This window comes from Rhipicephalus sanguineus, chromosome 1 (genome assembly GCF_013339695.2).
Source record: "Rhipicephalus sanguineus isolate Rsan-2018 chromosome 1, BIME_Rsan_1.4, whole genome shotgun sequence".
Classification (NCBI taxonomy): domain Eukaryota; kingdom Metazoa; phylum Arthropoda; class Arachnida; order Ixodida; family Ixodidae; genus Rhipicephalus; species Rhipicephalus sanguineus.
The window spans coordinates 301,138,387-301,155,071 of NC_051176.1; the positions used below are offsets into that span (position 1 = coordinate 301,138,387).

The window sequence follows — 16,685 nt, forward strand, 5'->3', positions numbered from 1 at the left end:
TCATACACGCACGCACACACACGTTTAATAGTCGTACACAAGTTTAATAGTCGTACTTGTGTGGGCCAGACATTCGCGAGCCATGTTAGAACGAGGAGTTTTGAACTTGAATTCACGAACGCGACTTTATTTTTTTTCTTGCTAATGAACGAGTGACCAAGTTGAAGCTGCTCCGTTTCTTCTTAGGAAAAAGAAAAAAAAAGAACCCCAACATTACCTCCAGGCTCTGTAAAACAGCAGAGGGGGATGCGCTGCTTTTCGCCCGTCACCGAAGGGATCCGCTCCGTTCGTCGACATTGTGGAGCTTCTGCTCCTCGTGACCATCGACAAGGGTCAACTACAGTTTCTGCGAGGGCGCTGTCGGGTGTGCGCACGTGCTGTCCCAAGAAATCAGCACTGAAAGGAGTTTGCTGCCTTTTCTGTTTTTTTTTGTACGAAGCGAAATTTGAACAGCGCGAATAGAGTCACGTCTTTACGCTGTTGGTCCTACCAGATACACATGGTAGCGATGCATGCAGATAAAACTCAGGGAATACTAAATTTTTGTAGTTTTAGAAGAGTATTTAAATGGCGATATTAATAATTCACAAAAAAATGTAAAGGCGTTTAGACGCGCTGCGAAACAGCGTAACGTTTTTTCCTTTCACCGACTTTGACGACATTATGACATGACTGGCAAATAAATAAATAAATAAATAAATAAATAAATAAATAAATAAATAAATAAATAAATAAAAACCTGGCAGGTGTTTGTAACTCAAGAAGGAGAAAGTAAGACAAATGAGCTGCTACGAGTAAATGCGTATGTTTGGCATCGGGTGAACTCTTTGAGCGCCTCACGCTTTTGCCCGCATGTCTTTTTCAAATGTGTACAGACATTTTTGTCCGCCTTTAAGTGTTTTTCAAACTCCACATCCGCAACTCGGGATCCTACACTCCTTCCACGCAATATTACGTCTGTTAGCGGGATCCTTGCCCGACATGACGTGCAAAAAAAGAGTGTGCAACATAGGAGCCATCGCGCAAACGTGGCTAACATGCGTCCGTTCCTCGTGCCACAAGCGTTGTTGTCACTGGTTGCGTGTTTCGTCCACGCTTCGCATCCCGTCGGACTGCATGCACCAGCCTCTCTTCTGGGCGCCACACGGAATGAACAACGTGACCACGCACGCGACGACACCGAGGGACCATCTCCCGTTATCATGCCTGCTATCAAGCCTACCGCTACAACAGCGACATCACCACTGTTCGAGAACGTGAAGCGCCTGCAGCGTCCGAGCGACTTCAGTGTGCAACATGGAGCCATCACGCCAGCTTCGCTAGCGCGCGCCTGCTCTTCGCACCACAGGTGTGTAACCAAACCTCTCTTTTCGCCAAGAAATGCGCAAATAGATTTCTTGTTTCGCTTCCTTGCCGAAGAGTGATTTGCACCATTGTTAATGATTGCTTTGATTCCTTTCTATTACTGCTTTGCTGTGGCGACATTGAATCAAACCCTGGTCCCAACACGCGATCTACCGCCCCCTCTAAACCAGAACACGAACCTCAGCAAATGAGCGAGGTTATTAAATTACTTAAGGACATAAACGAAAAAACGACCCACCTCACAATTGGACAAACCAAACTATGCGCTGATGTTAACGCAATTAAAACAAGCCAAGAATCCCTTGAAACTAAATTGCTCGATGTTCTCCAGCGCTTGCAACAAGTTGAAAGCCGTTGCAAATCACTTGAAGGCATAGAACAAGACGTCGCCTCAACTCAGTGCACCGTTCAGCAACTAACCTCACAACAACAATTAGAGGCTCGTATAGACGACCTCGAAGACCGCTCACGAAGAAACAAATCTAATTTTAAGAGGCTTACCCGACGCCCGTGAAACATGGGAACAAACTGAACAAAAGGTGACTGCTGTTTTTTCAGCTGCTTTCGGCAACGACTTTCCTCAACCACAAATCGAGCGCGCACACCGCATAGGCACCTTTTCTGCACAGAGGTGCCGGCCGGTGATCATTCGTTTCTGCTCGTTTAAAGATCGTTCGCGGATACTAGCGTCTCGATCTAAACTTAAAGCTAAAGACGTTTTCGTATCCGAAGACTTCTCGCCAGCTGGCGACCCGTACCGCAAGGAAACACCTAACAGAATTTGCCAAAAGCCAGCCCAGCGCGACAATGGGGACCAAGTTTCAGCTACGTTACAACAAATTATACATTAGTAATAAGTGCTACATGTACGATCACTCAAACAACAGCATTACTATCGTAAACGGCTCAGTTACGGAGGTAGGACTACAGAACCCGCGGCGGTCAGCCACCCCTCGTGCGCTGAACACCGCGAGCGCTCCATAGCACCGCGTGAGGGGACGTGGACAGTCGTCGACTATCAAGCGTATATCCGTACTTCTTGCTAACGTAAGAAGTATAATGAGCAAGCGAGATGTATTTCATTCAGTAGCCGACACGTGTAACGCACATATCATAGCGCTTACCGAAACTTGGCTTCACTCTAATATACGGAACACTGAAATTTTCGTCGACTCGTCCCGGTTTTCCTTCTATCGCTGTGATCGGACATCCCGTCAAGGTGGCGGCGTACTCCTAGCCGTTTGCAAAACTCTCCGGTCATACGCTATTCCCATAACAACAGATCTCGAGATTATCTGGACATGCGTAGAACTCGCGCACCTAAAGCTAATTTTTGGTGTATGCTACCGCCCTCCGAACCTCTCTGCCAACTTCACTGATAACCTACATGATGCGATAAACGCTGCCTACATACGACACCCGACCGCGTCTACCTTTCTACTTGGTGACTTTAACTTTCCAAACATATCTTGGTCTTCCAACCCCCCTGTCCAAAGTCCGTTGTCTAATCTAAGCACCGATTTCTTAATTCTTTGTTCCACGTTTACCTTCTCACAAATAGTATCACAACCGACAAGAATTACGGAAACCACTGCGAATACTCTTGATCTAGTGCTTACCACTCGACTGGACATTGCCTCAGACATCGTGTATTTACCCGGGCTCAGTGACCATTTATCGCTTTCATTTGACATTAAACTGCACCGGCTCAACTAATCCTGAAACATGTGCGTGACTACAAGAAGGCCAACTTCGACGCCATAAACGAGGAGCTCGCTGAGTTTCTAAATTTTTTTTTGTGATGGTTTCGAGGACCGTTCAGTAGACGTTAATTGGAAACGCTTTGTTAATAAATTGAATGAGCTCACGAACAAGCACATACCGCTACGAAAAATCTCATGTCACCCGAGAGCGCCACTCATACCTTAAAAGGTTATCCAACAGAAAAAAACTTTTTACCGCATCGCTAAAATATCTGGTACTAACGAAAGATGGGAAGCCAAAAAAAAGTTTCTTCAGATTACTCTTCCGAACACTCTTGCCACTGATCCCAAGAAGTTTTGGCGAGTCGTGAACCCTAGTCATTCCGATATTATCAGCTTAATAGACACTAACGGTTTCGTCATTCCAGATGCAGAATGCGCTAGTGTATTAAACTCCACCTTTTGCAGCAACTTTGTCCAATCGAACACCGCCACTCTTCCACAAACACTGACTTATGACTACCTCACAATGGATCCTTTAATAATCGATCGTTATGGCATTGAGAAAATAATTGACTCGCTGAAAGCATGTTCTAGCCCAGGAGTGGACCTAATTAACACGAAAATTCTGAAAGGTGCTAAAACTTACTGTTCTATTCTGCTTTCTAAGATTTTTCAGCAGACCACTGACTGTGGTATTTTGCCTGCCGACTGGACGACTGGGAAGGTGGTCCCCATTCACAAATCAGGTAGCAAGACTTCGCCACTCAATTACCGGCCCATATCTTTAACAAGCATTCCATGTAAGGTATTAGAGCACATAATATACTCGGGCATTGCGAACTTCCTAGAATCGAATTCATTTTTTACTAACACACAGCACGGCTTCCGTAAAGGCTTATCGTGCGAAACCCAACTAGCCTCCTTCACACATAAGCTTCATGTCATTCTTGATCGCCGCTCCACTATTGACTGCGTCTTCCTGGATTTCGCGAAAGCCTTCGAAAAAGTATGCCACAAACTACTACTCCTTAAGCTAAGAAAACTGAACCTTGGTTCAAATCTTTTTTCCTGGCTAGAATACTTTCTTTGCAAACGCTCCCAATTCGTAACTGCTAACAATACTACTTCATCGCAAAGCCCTGTCCACTCTGGCGTGCCTCAGGGATCCGTATTAGGCCCTCTTTTGTTCTTAATTTACATTAATGATTTACCCAGTTGCGTGTCTTCTAATATACACTTATTCGCTGACGATTGCGTAATCTTTCGAGAAATTAATGACCATAACGACGTCTGTATTCTACAAAATGATCTCACTTCAGTCTCAGAATGGTAACTCATGGCTAATGCAACTTAATTCACCCAAATGTAAAGTACAACGTGTTTCTCGCACATCATCATGTTTTCCGGGCACATATTTCCTAAATAGCACTTTACTTGAACAAGTCGAGTCATATCGCTACCTTGGCATTCATATCACTTCTTCCCTAACGTGGTCTCTTCATATCAGTACCATTATCAAGAGTGCTAACAGCATGTCGGGCTATCTGCGCCGTAATTTTTCCACCGCCCCTTCCTCTCTGAAACTAACATTATACAAAACGCTTGTTCGTAGTAAACTAGAATATGCATCAGCCATTTGGGACCCCGTTTCTGCTAACCTAATCAATGCGCTTGAACTCACTCAAAACAATGCAGCCCGTTTCATTCTAACTAACTACAATCGTACCGCAAGTGTTACTATACCATGAAAAACATGCTTAATTTATCAAATCTAGCATCTCGTCGCAAAGTTTCCCGGTTGTGTTTGTTTCATAAATTTTTTTACCATTGCCCCAATCTACGCGATGAAATCATCTCTCTCCCATCCTTCATCTCACCCAGGCTAGATCATTCTCACAAAGTAGGCGTATCTTCATTTCAGACTAAATTTTGTTCACAGTCCTTCATTCCTCGCACATCAGTCGACTGGAACCACCTTCCGGGTCCGTCAGCCAGCATCGAAGACAACGCTTGTTTCCGCAATAACGCAGCTAACATTGTATACCAAGGCTTGCAAAAATTTGTTCATTTGCTGTGTACTACCTTAGTTATTTTTTCTTAGTAAAAGCTCACCGAATTATATATGCTTTTATAACTACGGAACATAACGCTTGTATTTGAACTTTGTTTTCCTGTATTGTATTGTTTATGAACACTCCCCTCTGTAATGCCTTTGGCCTTGAGGGCATCAATAAATAAATAAATAAAAAATAAATAAACTGTATAGAGGGTCTTTTTCCAACGCACGTCGAAGTGCTGGCGTGGCTCTGTGGTAGAATACTCGACTGCCGCGCAGAACACCTGGGTTCGATTCCGGCTCAAGCTACGATTTTTCTTTGCATTCATCGGGTGTTTATCCTCATGCGTGCTTTGCGTCAAGGTCACTGTCTCTACAAGGGGAGCTCCGACATCTCGCCTTAGAACAGCCGCCGGAAACTGGAATGACGCTGGGCGCCTTGCAATCGGTTGTTTCCTTTCCGAGGCTAAATTTGTTTCGAATGGCCTGCCCACCGAGACGCAAGTGCACCGAGCGCGTCAGTGGAGAGGCGCTTCTCCGTCGGCGGCAGCGTGTGTGGCCGCGTTCGCGCCGTCTACGAGCCGTCCTGGTTGGCGGAGCCAAATCATGCGGCCGCGCTTTAATCGTTGCGATGGTAAAAGAGATCGCCACTGACTCCACCTTGAATAACGGAATTTCTTTTTTTGGACCGACTGTAGCGTAGTTGCCAGTTTTGAGCCTAACTATTTCCCGCATTCGAAGCGTCGTACAAGACGGCCAGACAGGCCTAGCGAGAGTTTGGGTTACTGCTGTAAGAATTCTTTCGATTTCACCACCTACCGCGATGGGTCATTATTATCCGTGGAATTTGAGAAACACGCAATGCCTGAAGGCCGTTTGACAAATGCCGTTTGACAGAGAAAAGGTTCAAGAGGGACGAGAGCAAACTTATTCGAGTTTCTTGTACTACCGCTTTCTAATAGCTAGAGTTGGAACGCAGCAACACTTTTATGGGTGCACTATTCGTAGTAAGCGCACGTAAACAAATTAAACCTACAGTACGGCGTCTGTCTTCGGGTTGCTTTACTTCGTTCAACTCCAACCACCAAATAATACCGGGATACTTATCTGTAGGCGCAGTGCACGATCATGAAAACGGGCAGCTTAATTTCACCGCTATAAACAAACCGCAACGTCACAAGAACATAGAAATAATATATCAATGACCACAATGTAAAAATCAATTATGTGATTCAAGTACATGTTTTACAGGTTTATCAACCGGCAGCTTACATTTCATTAGCTGGCGACGAGAATCACTCTTTATGAACATTTTGCGCAACCATATTGCTTGAGTGATTCATTTAAGTGAAACAGCTGCTGTCCACGGCGATAAAGCTGTTACTGGAGTGTCGCTCATCTGTGCACAGCTACTCTAAATGCTGATTGATATTAACCATTGTTATAACCCATATTCAACCTCTTTTTCACAATCTAGCATGATTTTTAGCGGTGAAATGCATATGCGGCCATGCGAATGAGTGCGAGTGAGAGCACGGTAGTTAAAATCATCGAGCTTTATCACCACGCTACACATCGAGGTCATCAAACTAAGTTTCAGTGGTTGCTTGGCCACGGCGGCTTAGTCGGCTCTGATCGCGCAGATAAATGTGATTAGAGCATCGCAATGACGAGATACACTGCATTTCGATACCGCTTTCAAGGACGGACTTCGCTATAGAAAACTTCGTTGGCTGGCTTTTCCAGTGACGCTCTTCCATACTCTTTCTATTTTCATATTATTTAATTGGAGAGAGGCATGACTAATTCCGCGCGCTCATGCACCGATCTGACACTGTGCGCGAAATCGATGCCTCTTGTCCTGTACTGTTGAGGAACTAAGCTGGGAGATCAGTACTATGCATTTACGCTAAGTAATTTTCATTTTCAGCGAGACCGACTTGTCACTTTCATAATATGCGTGCGACGTCATGTCTCTCGATCATAGGTAACAGATACGTCACTATTTGCCCATGCATGGAGCGCACTGCTAAGACTTTAATAACGAATAAATGATAGCAATTAGCCGTAAATTCTGTTTTTATGAGGGGATGACGTCAGTACTGAGGTTACTGAGCGAACTGAGGAGTCTGGTCCTGATACTGGGAGCTTGCCACCGATTGCCAAAAAGTGACTGTATGGGGTAGGAATCCCTCTTCAAGGCAATTATTTTGGTCTGTAAAATTGCATCTTAAACAGAGAGGAAAGTAAACTAAGGATGCTTTCATGCCATCTACGAGAGGTTTCTCCAAAGTGTCTACGATGTTTACGAAACGGGCGTTTCAGGAAAAGCGTTATTACCGACGATCTCATGGAAGCATAGGCGTGCGCCCCCCCCCCCCCCCCTAGTAACCTAAGAAGAGGGGGGCGCAAAATCGGCCCCATACATTGACTTAATAGGGAGGGGGGGGAGCCGCGATGACCCCCCCCCCCTTTGAAGGGGAACCCTGCGCACGCCTATGCATGGAAGGACCATCTTCTAACAAACTGCGCTGCAGGACAGGACACAAGAAAAGAGGAGTCCTGTCCTGTCCTAGTACTGTTGCGCAGTTTGTTAGAAGGTGATCCCGTACCAACTCGCCCAACTTTCAACGCTGGTCATGGAAGGACGTCCTGAAGTGTTATTGTAGTTTTTGGTCCTGACGGTAAAGGCATAGCAATGAAACGCCAACTACTGGATACTGGAGTGCGAATATGCTGGAAAGGCTGACTGATTATGTTGACAATACTAACCGTACTTCGCACCCAGGCGCTGAGTACCAAGGCAGGAAAAATGAAGCTTCCTTACCTGCATATATGAAGGTCCTTGTCCACTCCATTTGTGAATCGATATTTAAAACGTCGCGACCTACTCGATTGTCATCACCGTGCATAAAGAAGGAATGAACTGCATGAAAACGTTATTCAAGATCTACAGGCAATGAAAGGCGGCCGCAGCAGCGCAGTCACTGCGTGCAAAGCCACTTTCTGCAGCAGCCATGCAGCGCTGCTGTTGGTGAAGAGGGGCGCTCGCGAGGGAGGGCTTCCGAATGTGGATGGCGAGGCTCGCCTGATGGACAGACGAAGGCGGCAAGTTCTCCGCATCGGAGGAACCAGTTTCTCCGGCACAAGAATGAGCGCGCTCTCGTGCCAGTTCGTGTGCATTAATGAGCACACGACGGCAAACACCAGCAATGTTCGTGGCCGCAGACTCCGCAGTTCCCGCCGCCTTCTATGTGGGTCAGTCGGCGGAGATGCGCAACCCCGCCGGGGTTATTACGGCGGCCCAGCGTGAACGGACTCGCAAATCGGACCGAGGAATATGGAGGAGCACCAAGCAGCGCCAAGCTGCTTGGCGCTGCTTGCGCCAAGCAGTCGTAGCGGGAAGCCCGTACGCCAACGAAGACGAAGCTCGCCCCGAGGGAGTGGCTCGGTGACGGCCCGCTGATGAACCTGTCGTCGATGTAGTACCTAGTGGGCTGGTCCATGTGCACACTACAGCATTCACAGGAGGATGTGATTGAATGGTTACGTATCACAATCGGACGAGTGAAAACGCTGCTTGAGCGAATTGTCGAGACTATAATAATGTGACTGGCAAAAGTCAGGAAAAAAGCACAACTATTGCTCTCACTCATTTAATAGGCGCCGGATATATCTATATATATATATATATATATATATATAGGAAAGGCAAGTGATATGCCCTGGTCGATGCTCTTTGACAAGGAACGAGAAGGGTAAAAACTGAAGGACGTTTGTTTCCACTCGCGTGTCCCGTGCGTCAGCCCCGTCGCCTACAGCCTAAAGAGCACCAATGAAAAACAACTTTCTATATCGACACTTTAGAGCACATGTCTACGAGATAATGTTGGGGGTTTACGTCTCAAAGCCACGACATGATTATGAGGGGCGCCGTGGTGACGCTGGAAATTTCGACCACCTGGTGCTCTTTAGGGAGCCCCTAAATCTGAACACGCGGACCTCCATCGAAGTGCGGCCGGTATTCGATCCCGCGACATTCGGGTCAGCGGCCGAGCACCACAACCACTATAGACCGCCGCGGCGGCTGCCAGTCTATGAGGGTTGAACAAATAATGTATAATTGTTGGGGTTTAACCTCCCATGACCACGATATGATTATGAGAGACGCCGAGGGCTTAACAAAAGATGCGTTTCAGTGATTTGGAAGCTTGACGGGGTACTCGCAGTGTTTGCAGTTGCCGCAGCCAATGAGAAGCGCGATAACGCCGTGTAACAGTGACGATAAGGAGAATGCTTTCGCAACATCTTTGCCTCGCTACATCGCAAGGGTCAGTGTACGCATGGAGAATTTCGTTTCTGGAACGATTTAACGCGGGAAAATCTGCATGTCTGCTATGCAGTACCCTGCTTCAATTCTCATGAATGAGCGGTAGTGCAGTAAATGCACGGCTTGGAGCACGCACTGCCGGGGGCTGAAAGAATGTATTTCTTGCCGTGTGTTCGTTGACAGCCTGAGCGATTCAGTTGAAATCCCGCTGGAGTTTAGACCTTGACTGGCTTCTTGATTATTATTATTATTATTATTATTATTATTATTATTATTATTATTATTATTATTATTATTATTATTATTATTATTATTATTATTATTATTAAGAGCAAGGAACGAAGAGCTACCAAGACCAAGCTCATGATCCTGTGTTACTCTCGCCTATCTTTTTGTCAGCGATGCTTGTCTGAACAGGCCCGGGATTTCTTTTATTGTCATTTTTTTCGGCAGAAGTTCTTTGAAAACACTTGTAAGAGATCAGACAACAGCTCATGACAGACGCCGTGAATCAGCAGAGTCGCCATCACGTGGAAGTGAGTTGGCATTTGACATAATAGCTTGAGCGGAATGGAGCAGTAGCGTAGCCAGAAATTCTTTTTCGGGAGGGGGGGGGGGATTGAATTTTCCCCGGCTACACCAGTGGAATCGAAGATGTACGTGCGAGAGTATTGAAGATCCCTTAACTGTGGAGCGTTCAAGATGATCTTAGCCAAAGTAAATCTTATGAAGATAAACTGCCCACGCGAGGGCGCGTTGACGCAGCCTTCATGCGAACCGGTAAATTGTTCGAACTGAATTAAAGGCGAAGGCTGCACGGAAGTCTCAACAAATGAAAACGAAAACGCGGATATCTACAAACTGCCGCTAGCTCTGGTTTATTTGCTTTGCAAGCTGCCGAATACAAAAAAACCGCGAACAACGCTGCCGTACACTTTCCTATACATTCGCGAAAGTTCATCGTGGCAATATTTGCGCGAAAACACGGGGACCAAGAAGAGCAGCACAAGGGTGAACGCTTTCTAACAAGTGGTTTTTTTTTTTTTTTTTGAAAACATTTGCTTAAGCGCCCACAGATCCAGAAACATAATTCATCAACAGCGCACATAGCACCGCCTGTGATAACATGCCATAGATACGAAGAAAAGAGCGAGATTTCCTTTTCAAGCAATGCAACAGGTGCATGGCTAATGCACCTATCTTATTGTTTTTCAATGCAGAGAGCTTCCGCTAACTCCCTCGAAGTTTGATTGTGTTTAAATGCAATGGTGGTGCAGCGAAAACAAGGTCATGACTACGCATTGCCAAACGTGTACTGGAGTGCCTTCAAAGGGAGAATATAAAGTGAAACAATGAAGCCGGTTAGATGGATAAACTGCTCTCTAAAAACTAGACCGTCTTTCATTTCACCCTCATAGGTTCATTAATACAAGAGAAAATCAAGGCCAAAGCTTCATTTTTAAATTTCGCGCCGAAATCTCCTCAGGTTACGTCCCGGATTTCAAGGTGTTTTTAAATGCGAAGCATTTCTTAGCGAACCTAAGGGACTTTCAGCGTTTCTATCTACGTATCTATTAAGTACAGAGCACTTTAGGGGCCCGGGCTGTCGTATGCTGTCGTCGCTTGACGTAACGCAGGCAAAACAAAGTATAAAAATAGAAAAAGAAAAGAGGACGCAAGCGAGAAATAGAGAGAAATATAAATAGAAAAATTGAAATAAAAATAGAAATAAATAGAAATAAAGAGAAAAAATACAACACGAAAAACTGGAACAGAGAAAAAGAAAGAAAGAGAGGAGGAAAGAAAGAGAAAACCGAAGAGAAACAAAGAAGGCTGCCCAGCTCTGCGCTTCCTTCAGGCTTGGCACCACTAGTGCGAAGATGCCTTAATTTTTCAATTTATCTAGCCGCCTACGTCTGGGTACTCTCGTGATCGCCTCCTGAACTTGGTGTAGCCCAAAATTGGCATGGGAGGGTAAGAGGATTTGACGAATATAACTGTGTGGTCATGACATGAATAAAACGATTTCCTCCGCACACGTGTGGCACATACCCGTTTACCGTGGCCCGCGGTGTACGGGCATGCGTCACAGGTGATGACAGTTTATATCTACCCAGGAACGGTGAGAACAGGCATTGGTAATTTAAATGCGAGCGTGTTAAGAAAAACCGACGCCGGCAGCGTTGACCCGACGAATGCAAAGAATAAGAATTAGGATCCCAGTAGGAATAGAACCCAAGCGTTCTGCGTGGCAGTCAGGTATTCTACCACAGAGCCACGCCAGGTCTCGAAACTGCTTTGGAAGAACACCCTATGTAGGCGTAATATCGATGCAACGACAATTGTGGTTGTGATGCTCGCTATCTAATTTTATAACAAAGCAATAAACACTACACATGTACTCTTATGATACAGGCTTCATGTCAGGTTAACATCTCTGGTACCAGTGTTGGCTCTGCTTTTAAAGCAGTGTAATACACATTACATTAGTATTCCTGTATGATTCAGCAAGCTATATTGAAGCGACCCCGGAGGAATACGCTAACGAAAGTTGCGTATGATGTTCACGTCATTGCACCGCTGCACTTCGTTGCGATAATACTGACGTATGTGCTGTAACGTCAGTGCTGACGTTGCGTCAGACCAGAAGTTACCCTTTGAACGCCAGTGTTGTCGACGTGCCTGGTAAGGCCACGATGTGCACACAACTATTACAGTTACAAAAAGTCACAGTTTCGCCGCAAGGGCGAAGCAATGATTGCGACAGCAACAAATTGCAATGTCACACGAAGAACGGCGAGCAGCCCGAAACGTGCAGCGCGCTGCTGAAGCACAAAGGACGCACGAGGAGAACACACACAGTCGAGGGCGAACTAACAACGTTCACAGCTCGACACTTAAAGCGCGCTGCTCAAATACAAAGAAGCACGCAAGAAACGGTATACACAGGACGAGCGCGAACTAACAACTCTCACAGTTGTTACTTCCTTGTGTTTGAGCAGCGCGCTCCTTTCGCAAACGTGGCCGCGGCAGCGAGTGAAATGACATTCGTGCGCTCTGTAACACCAACGCAAACTTTCCGGTGAAAGAACAAGACGAACCGCCCCCATCGAGAGATAAGCATGCGCGCGCGGGCGTCTACGCCCTGTAGGGCAAAGTACGAATGGATAGCGGAGCGAGCGCATCGCAACGAGCGGGGCGACGACCTCTAAGCGCTCCCTTCGCGCCCTTCGCGCCATCTCGCTGGTAATGCAGAGAACACGCTGAAATATCACCGAGATCGGCGTACCACCAGCAATAAATGGTGCATATAAATAGCTCGCCGTTAGCATGCTGAGCGACGTACGGTTTATGGACGAGCAGTCTAAGTCCACGCGCTGCGGAGCGAGTGGTCGCCCGTTCGAATCCTTGCTTCGGAAAGCATTTTTCTTTGTGTCATATATATATATATATATATATATATATATATATATATATATATATATATATATATATATATATATATATTTACATAAACGGGACATGACGGCGACGGCAAAAAACAGCCGAGAGTGTCTATATACTTGCTATCGCAATAAAAACTCGTTGATCCACCTGGTAACGCCTGGCTCAAAGCCAAAAAATGCGGCATAAAACTACTCGCTGCCTGCTTCGCATGAAACCGATTCCCACAAGGCGTGGAAATTGGTTTCATTTCAATTTTTTTCTTGTTTTGGCGACATCGCCTCAACGTAATTTCCTGAAACTTGGTATGTTATGTCTTTGGCCCCCTCTGAGGACAATGTACTGCATTTTCACCCACTAAGAACTACGTAGGCCCTTGTAGACGCCGTCAAAATCCACGACGTCATGGCGATTGGCGCGGAAACTTCAAGGCGCCGTGGCCACGCGCATTTTCTTTTTGCGTGTTTTCTCGCTTACAAAGCGTCTTCTCGCGGCAAGCGTGGCGATTGTGGCATGGTGAAGGAGTAATCTACTAATGCGAGAAAAATAGTTTTGTCCGTTGAGACTTGACGTATGTTCCTTTAGCCTCGTGTTTACAAATCTGCCGGTCTACCCTAGGTAGACATAACCACACGTCATAGAAGACCACGACATAGGCGACACGTCATTTACGTGACCACACGTCACGTAAATGTACTCAACAATGAATTACTTGAAACTAATATATAATATTTGTTAAGGTTCAACGTCTCAAAACCGCGATATCATTATGAGGGAAGCTGTAGTGGAGGGCTCCGGAAATTTCGACCACCTGGGGTTCTTTCATCATCATCATCATCAGCTTGTCTACGCCCACTGCAGGGCAAAGGCCTCTCCCATGTTCCGCCAATCAACCAGGTCCTGTGCTTTCTGCTGCCACGTTTTACCTACAACCTTCTTAAGCTCATCTACCCACCTAATTTTCTGTCTCCCCCTCACGCGTTTGCCACCGCATGGAATCCAGTCAGTTACCCTTAATGACCACCGGTTATCCTGCCGACGTGCTTCGTGCCCGGCCCATATCCATTTCTTCTTCTTGATTTCAACTATGATATCCTTAACCTCCGTTTGTTCCCTGACCCACTCTGCTCTCTTCCTGTCTCTTAAGGTTACACCTATCATTTTCCTTTCCATCGCTCGCTGCGTCGTTCTCAATTTAAGTTGAACCCTCTTTGTAAGTCTCCAGGTTTCTGCTCCGTAGGTAAGCACCGGTAAGATGCAGCTGTTATATACCTTCGTCTTGAGAGATAGTGGTAGACTACCATTCATGATTTGAGAATTCTTGCCGAATGAGCCCCATCCCATCCTTATTCTTCTAGTTATTTCACTCTCATGGTTCGGATCCGCGGTTACTACCTGTCCTAAGTAGACGTACTCATTTACACCTTCCAGTGTCTCGCCACCTATCGCAAAGCGCTGTTCTCTACCAAGATTGTTCCACATTACTTTAGTTTTATGCATATTAATTTTCAGATTTACTCTTCTACTTTCCGTATCCAGTTCAGTAATCATGAGTAATCATGTAATCAGTAATCAGTAATCATGTAATTCGTCTCCCGCGTTACTCATCAATGCCATGTCATCAGCGAATCGCAGGTTACTGAGATACTCTCCATTAACTCTTATCGCTAACTCTTCCCAATCTAGGGCCCTGAATACCTCCTGTAAACACGCGGTGAATAGCATTGGAGATATCGTGTCTCCCTGCCGTACGCCCTTCTTTATTGAGATTCTGTCGCTTTCTTTATGTAGGACTATAGTGGCTGTGTGATCCGCTGTAGATTTCTTCCATTACGTTTATATAGGCTTCGTCGATGCCCTGATTCCGCAGTGCCTGCATGACTGCTGATGTCTCCACCGAATCAAATGCCTTCTCATAATCTATGAAGGCTATGTATAGGGGTTGGTTGAATTCCGCGCATTTCTCTATCACCTGATTGATAGTATGAATATGGTCTATTGTTGAAAAGCCTGCACGATATCCTACCTGGTCCTTTGGTTGATTGAACTCTAATGCCGTGTTAATTCTGTTAGCAATTGCTTCTGTAAATAGCTTGTAGAAAACGGACAGTAAGCTGATGGGCCTGTAATTTTTCAGGTCCTTGACGTCCCCTTTCTTATGGATCAAGATGATGATGGCATTCTTCCAAGATTCTGCTATCCTCCCCGTCGAGAGACGCTTCGTATACAGGGTGGCCAGTTTTTCTAAAATAATCTCTCCGCCGTCTTTCAACAGGTATGATGTTACCTGATCCTCACCAGCGGCTTTGCCTCTTTGCATTCCTTTTAGGGCTTTCTTTACTTCTCCTGTCAATACTGATGGGATGTCAGATTCCTCTGGGCTATTACTGCTTCTTACGTTATCATCCTGACTGTCTCGGCTGCTGTACAGATCTTTAACGTGCACCTAAATCGAAGTACGCGTGTCTCAAGCATTTTCGCCTCCATATAAAATGCGGCCGCCGCTGCCGGAATTCGATCCCGCGACCTGCGTGTCAGCAGTCGCGCGCCATAACCACTAGACCACCGTGGTGGGTTAATCATTCGCAACTAACGCGGGTTAGTGTGCAGGTACAGGGACGGCCGCTCACCTCGGCGCTCCGGTGCAGCCGGCATCCCACGACGGCGCACAACACTTCCATCGGCGGGGTCGACGCGCGTCTCCGGCAGGCTGTCGAAGACGTGCGGCGGCAGTGCCCGGATCATGTCGGGCATGCGGCGCTGCGTGGCTCCGAGGCTGGACGGGCCCCGCGTGGGTGGTGCCGGCGGCCAGGCGGCGTAGTTCCGCACCGCCATTCCGTCCGCCCCTAGCGTCGCCGCCGCCGGACGCCCACGCTTCCGGTCCTGCGTGCAAATCAGCACCCCGCTGACCGCAAGGAATATGCACGCGAAACGTCTTATGAAAGCTCTGTGTGAAGCTTGATCTTCTGTTAAGCCTCGTTTGGCGTGAAAAAGAAATCAAGAGAAAAAGCTAAGTACAGACGGTCGAGGATAAAGCGCCATCAATATCACAGGCCGGTCGCTACACCTGCTTGACTTCATGACTACCAACTACGTGTCAACAACGTGGAAGTTGCACTAAGGAATGAGAGACGGACGTGATTTAATTGAAGATTCCCTTACTAAGCGCCATAGCTTTTATTTTTTTCTAAGAAAAACTCCTTTAAATTATCTGATGTTGCTTGAAGCAACCGAAAGGCACTGTCCTCGGGATATTCTCATATTCGCAAATCCGAAAATGACATGGCTTATTTTTTCATGGTACTAAGAATACCACTGATAATACACACACACACACACACATATATATATATATATATATATATATATATATATATATATATATATATATATATATATATATATATATATATATATATATATATATATATATATATATATATATAGGGCGTTCTTTTTAGATATTACGATTTTTTAATAAAAATGTTTTGAGAATTAGGCACGTCTAGTCTTCACAGACGAAGTCTTCGTCAAGGCGGCAATAGTTGATCGCAGGACGAAGGTGGTCTTTTCAAATGATCTGCCCTCTGGAACTGATTGTATTTTATTCCTGCAGGCTTCCTAGACTCGTCGCTCCACCTCCTCGGCTGCGTTTCCCATCCCTTGGTATCCATTTTGTTGCTCTGAATGACCTTCGCATTGTGTGACCTGCCCAGGTGTCCTCTCTGAACAGCGTCTCGGCTGCCATTGTTTGCTCTTCGGCACACTCTGCCCTCTCCGTATA

The 16,685-nt window shown here is 46.0% G+C and overlaps 1 protein-coding gene across 2 annotated transcripts in view; it reads right to left on the minus strand.

Moving 5' to 3' along the window:
* LOC119379373 (heat shock 70 kDa protein 12A) overlaps positions 1–16,685 on the minus strand; it is a 187,328-nt gene that overhangs the window by 149,615 nt on the left and 21,028 nt on the right. For both annotated transcript variants that reach the window (XM_037648686.2, XM_037648685.2), the window contains exon 2: positions 15,532–15,784. In XM_037648686.2, the coding sequence (XP_037504614.1) occupies positions 15,532–15,736 (205 nt within the window). In that variant the 5' untranslated portion in view covers positions 15,737–15,784. The remainder of the gene's footprint in view (positions 1–15,531; positions 15,785–16,685) is intronic.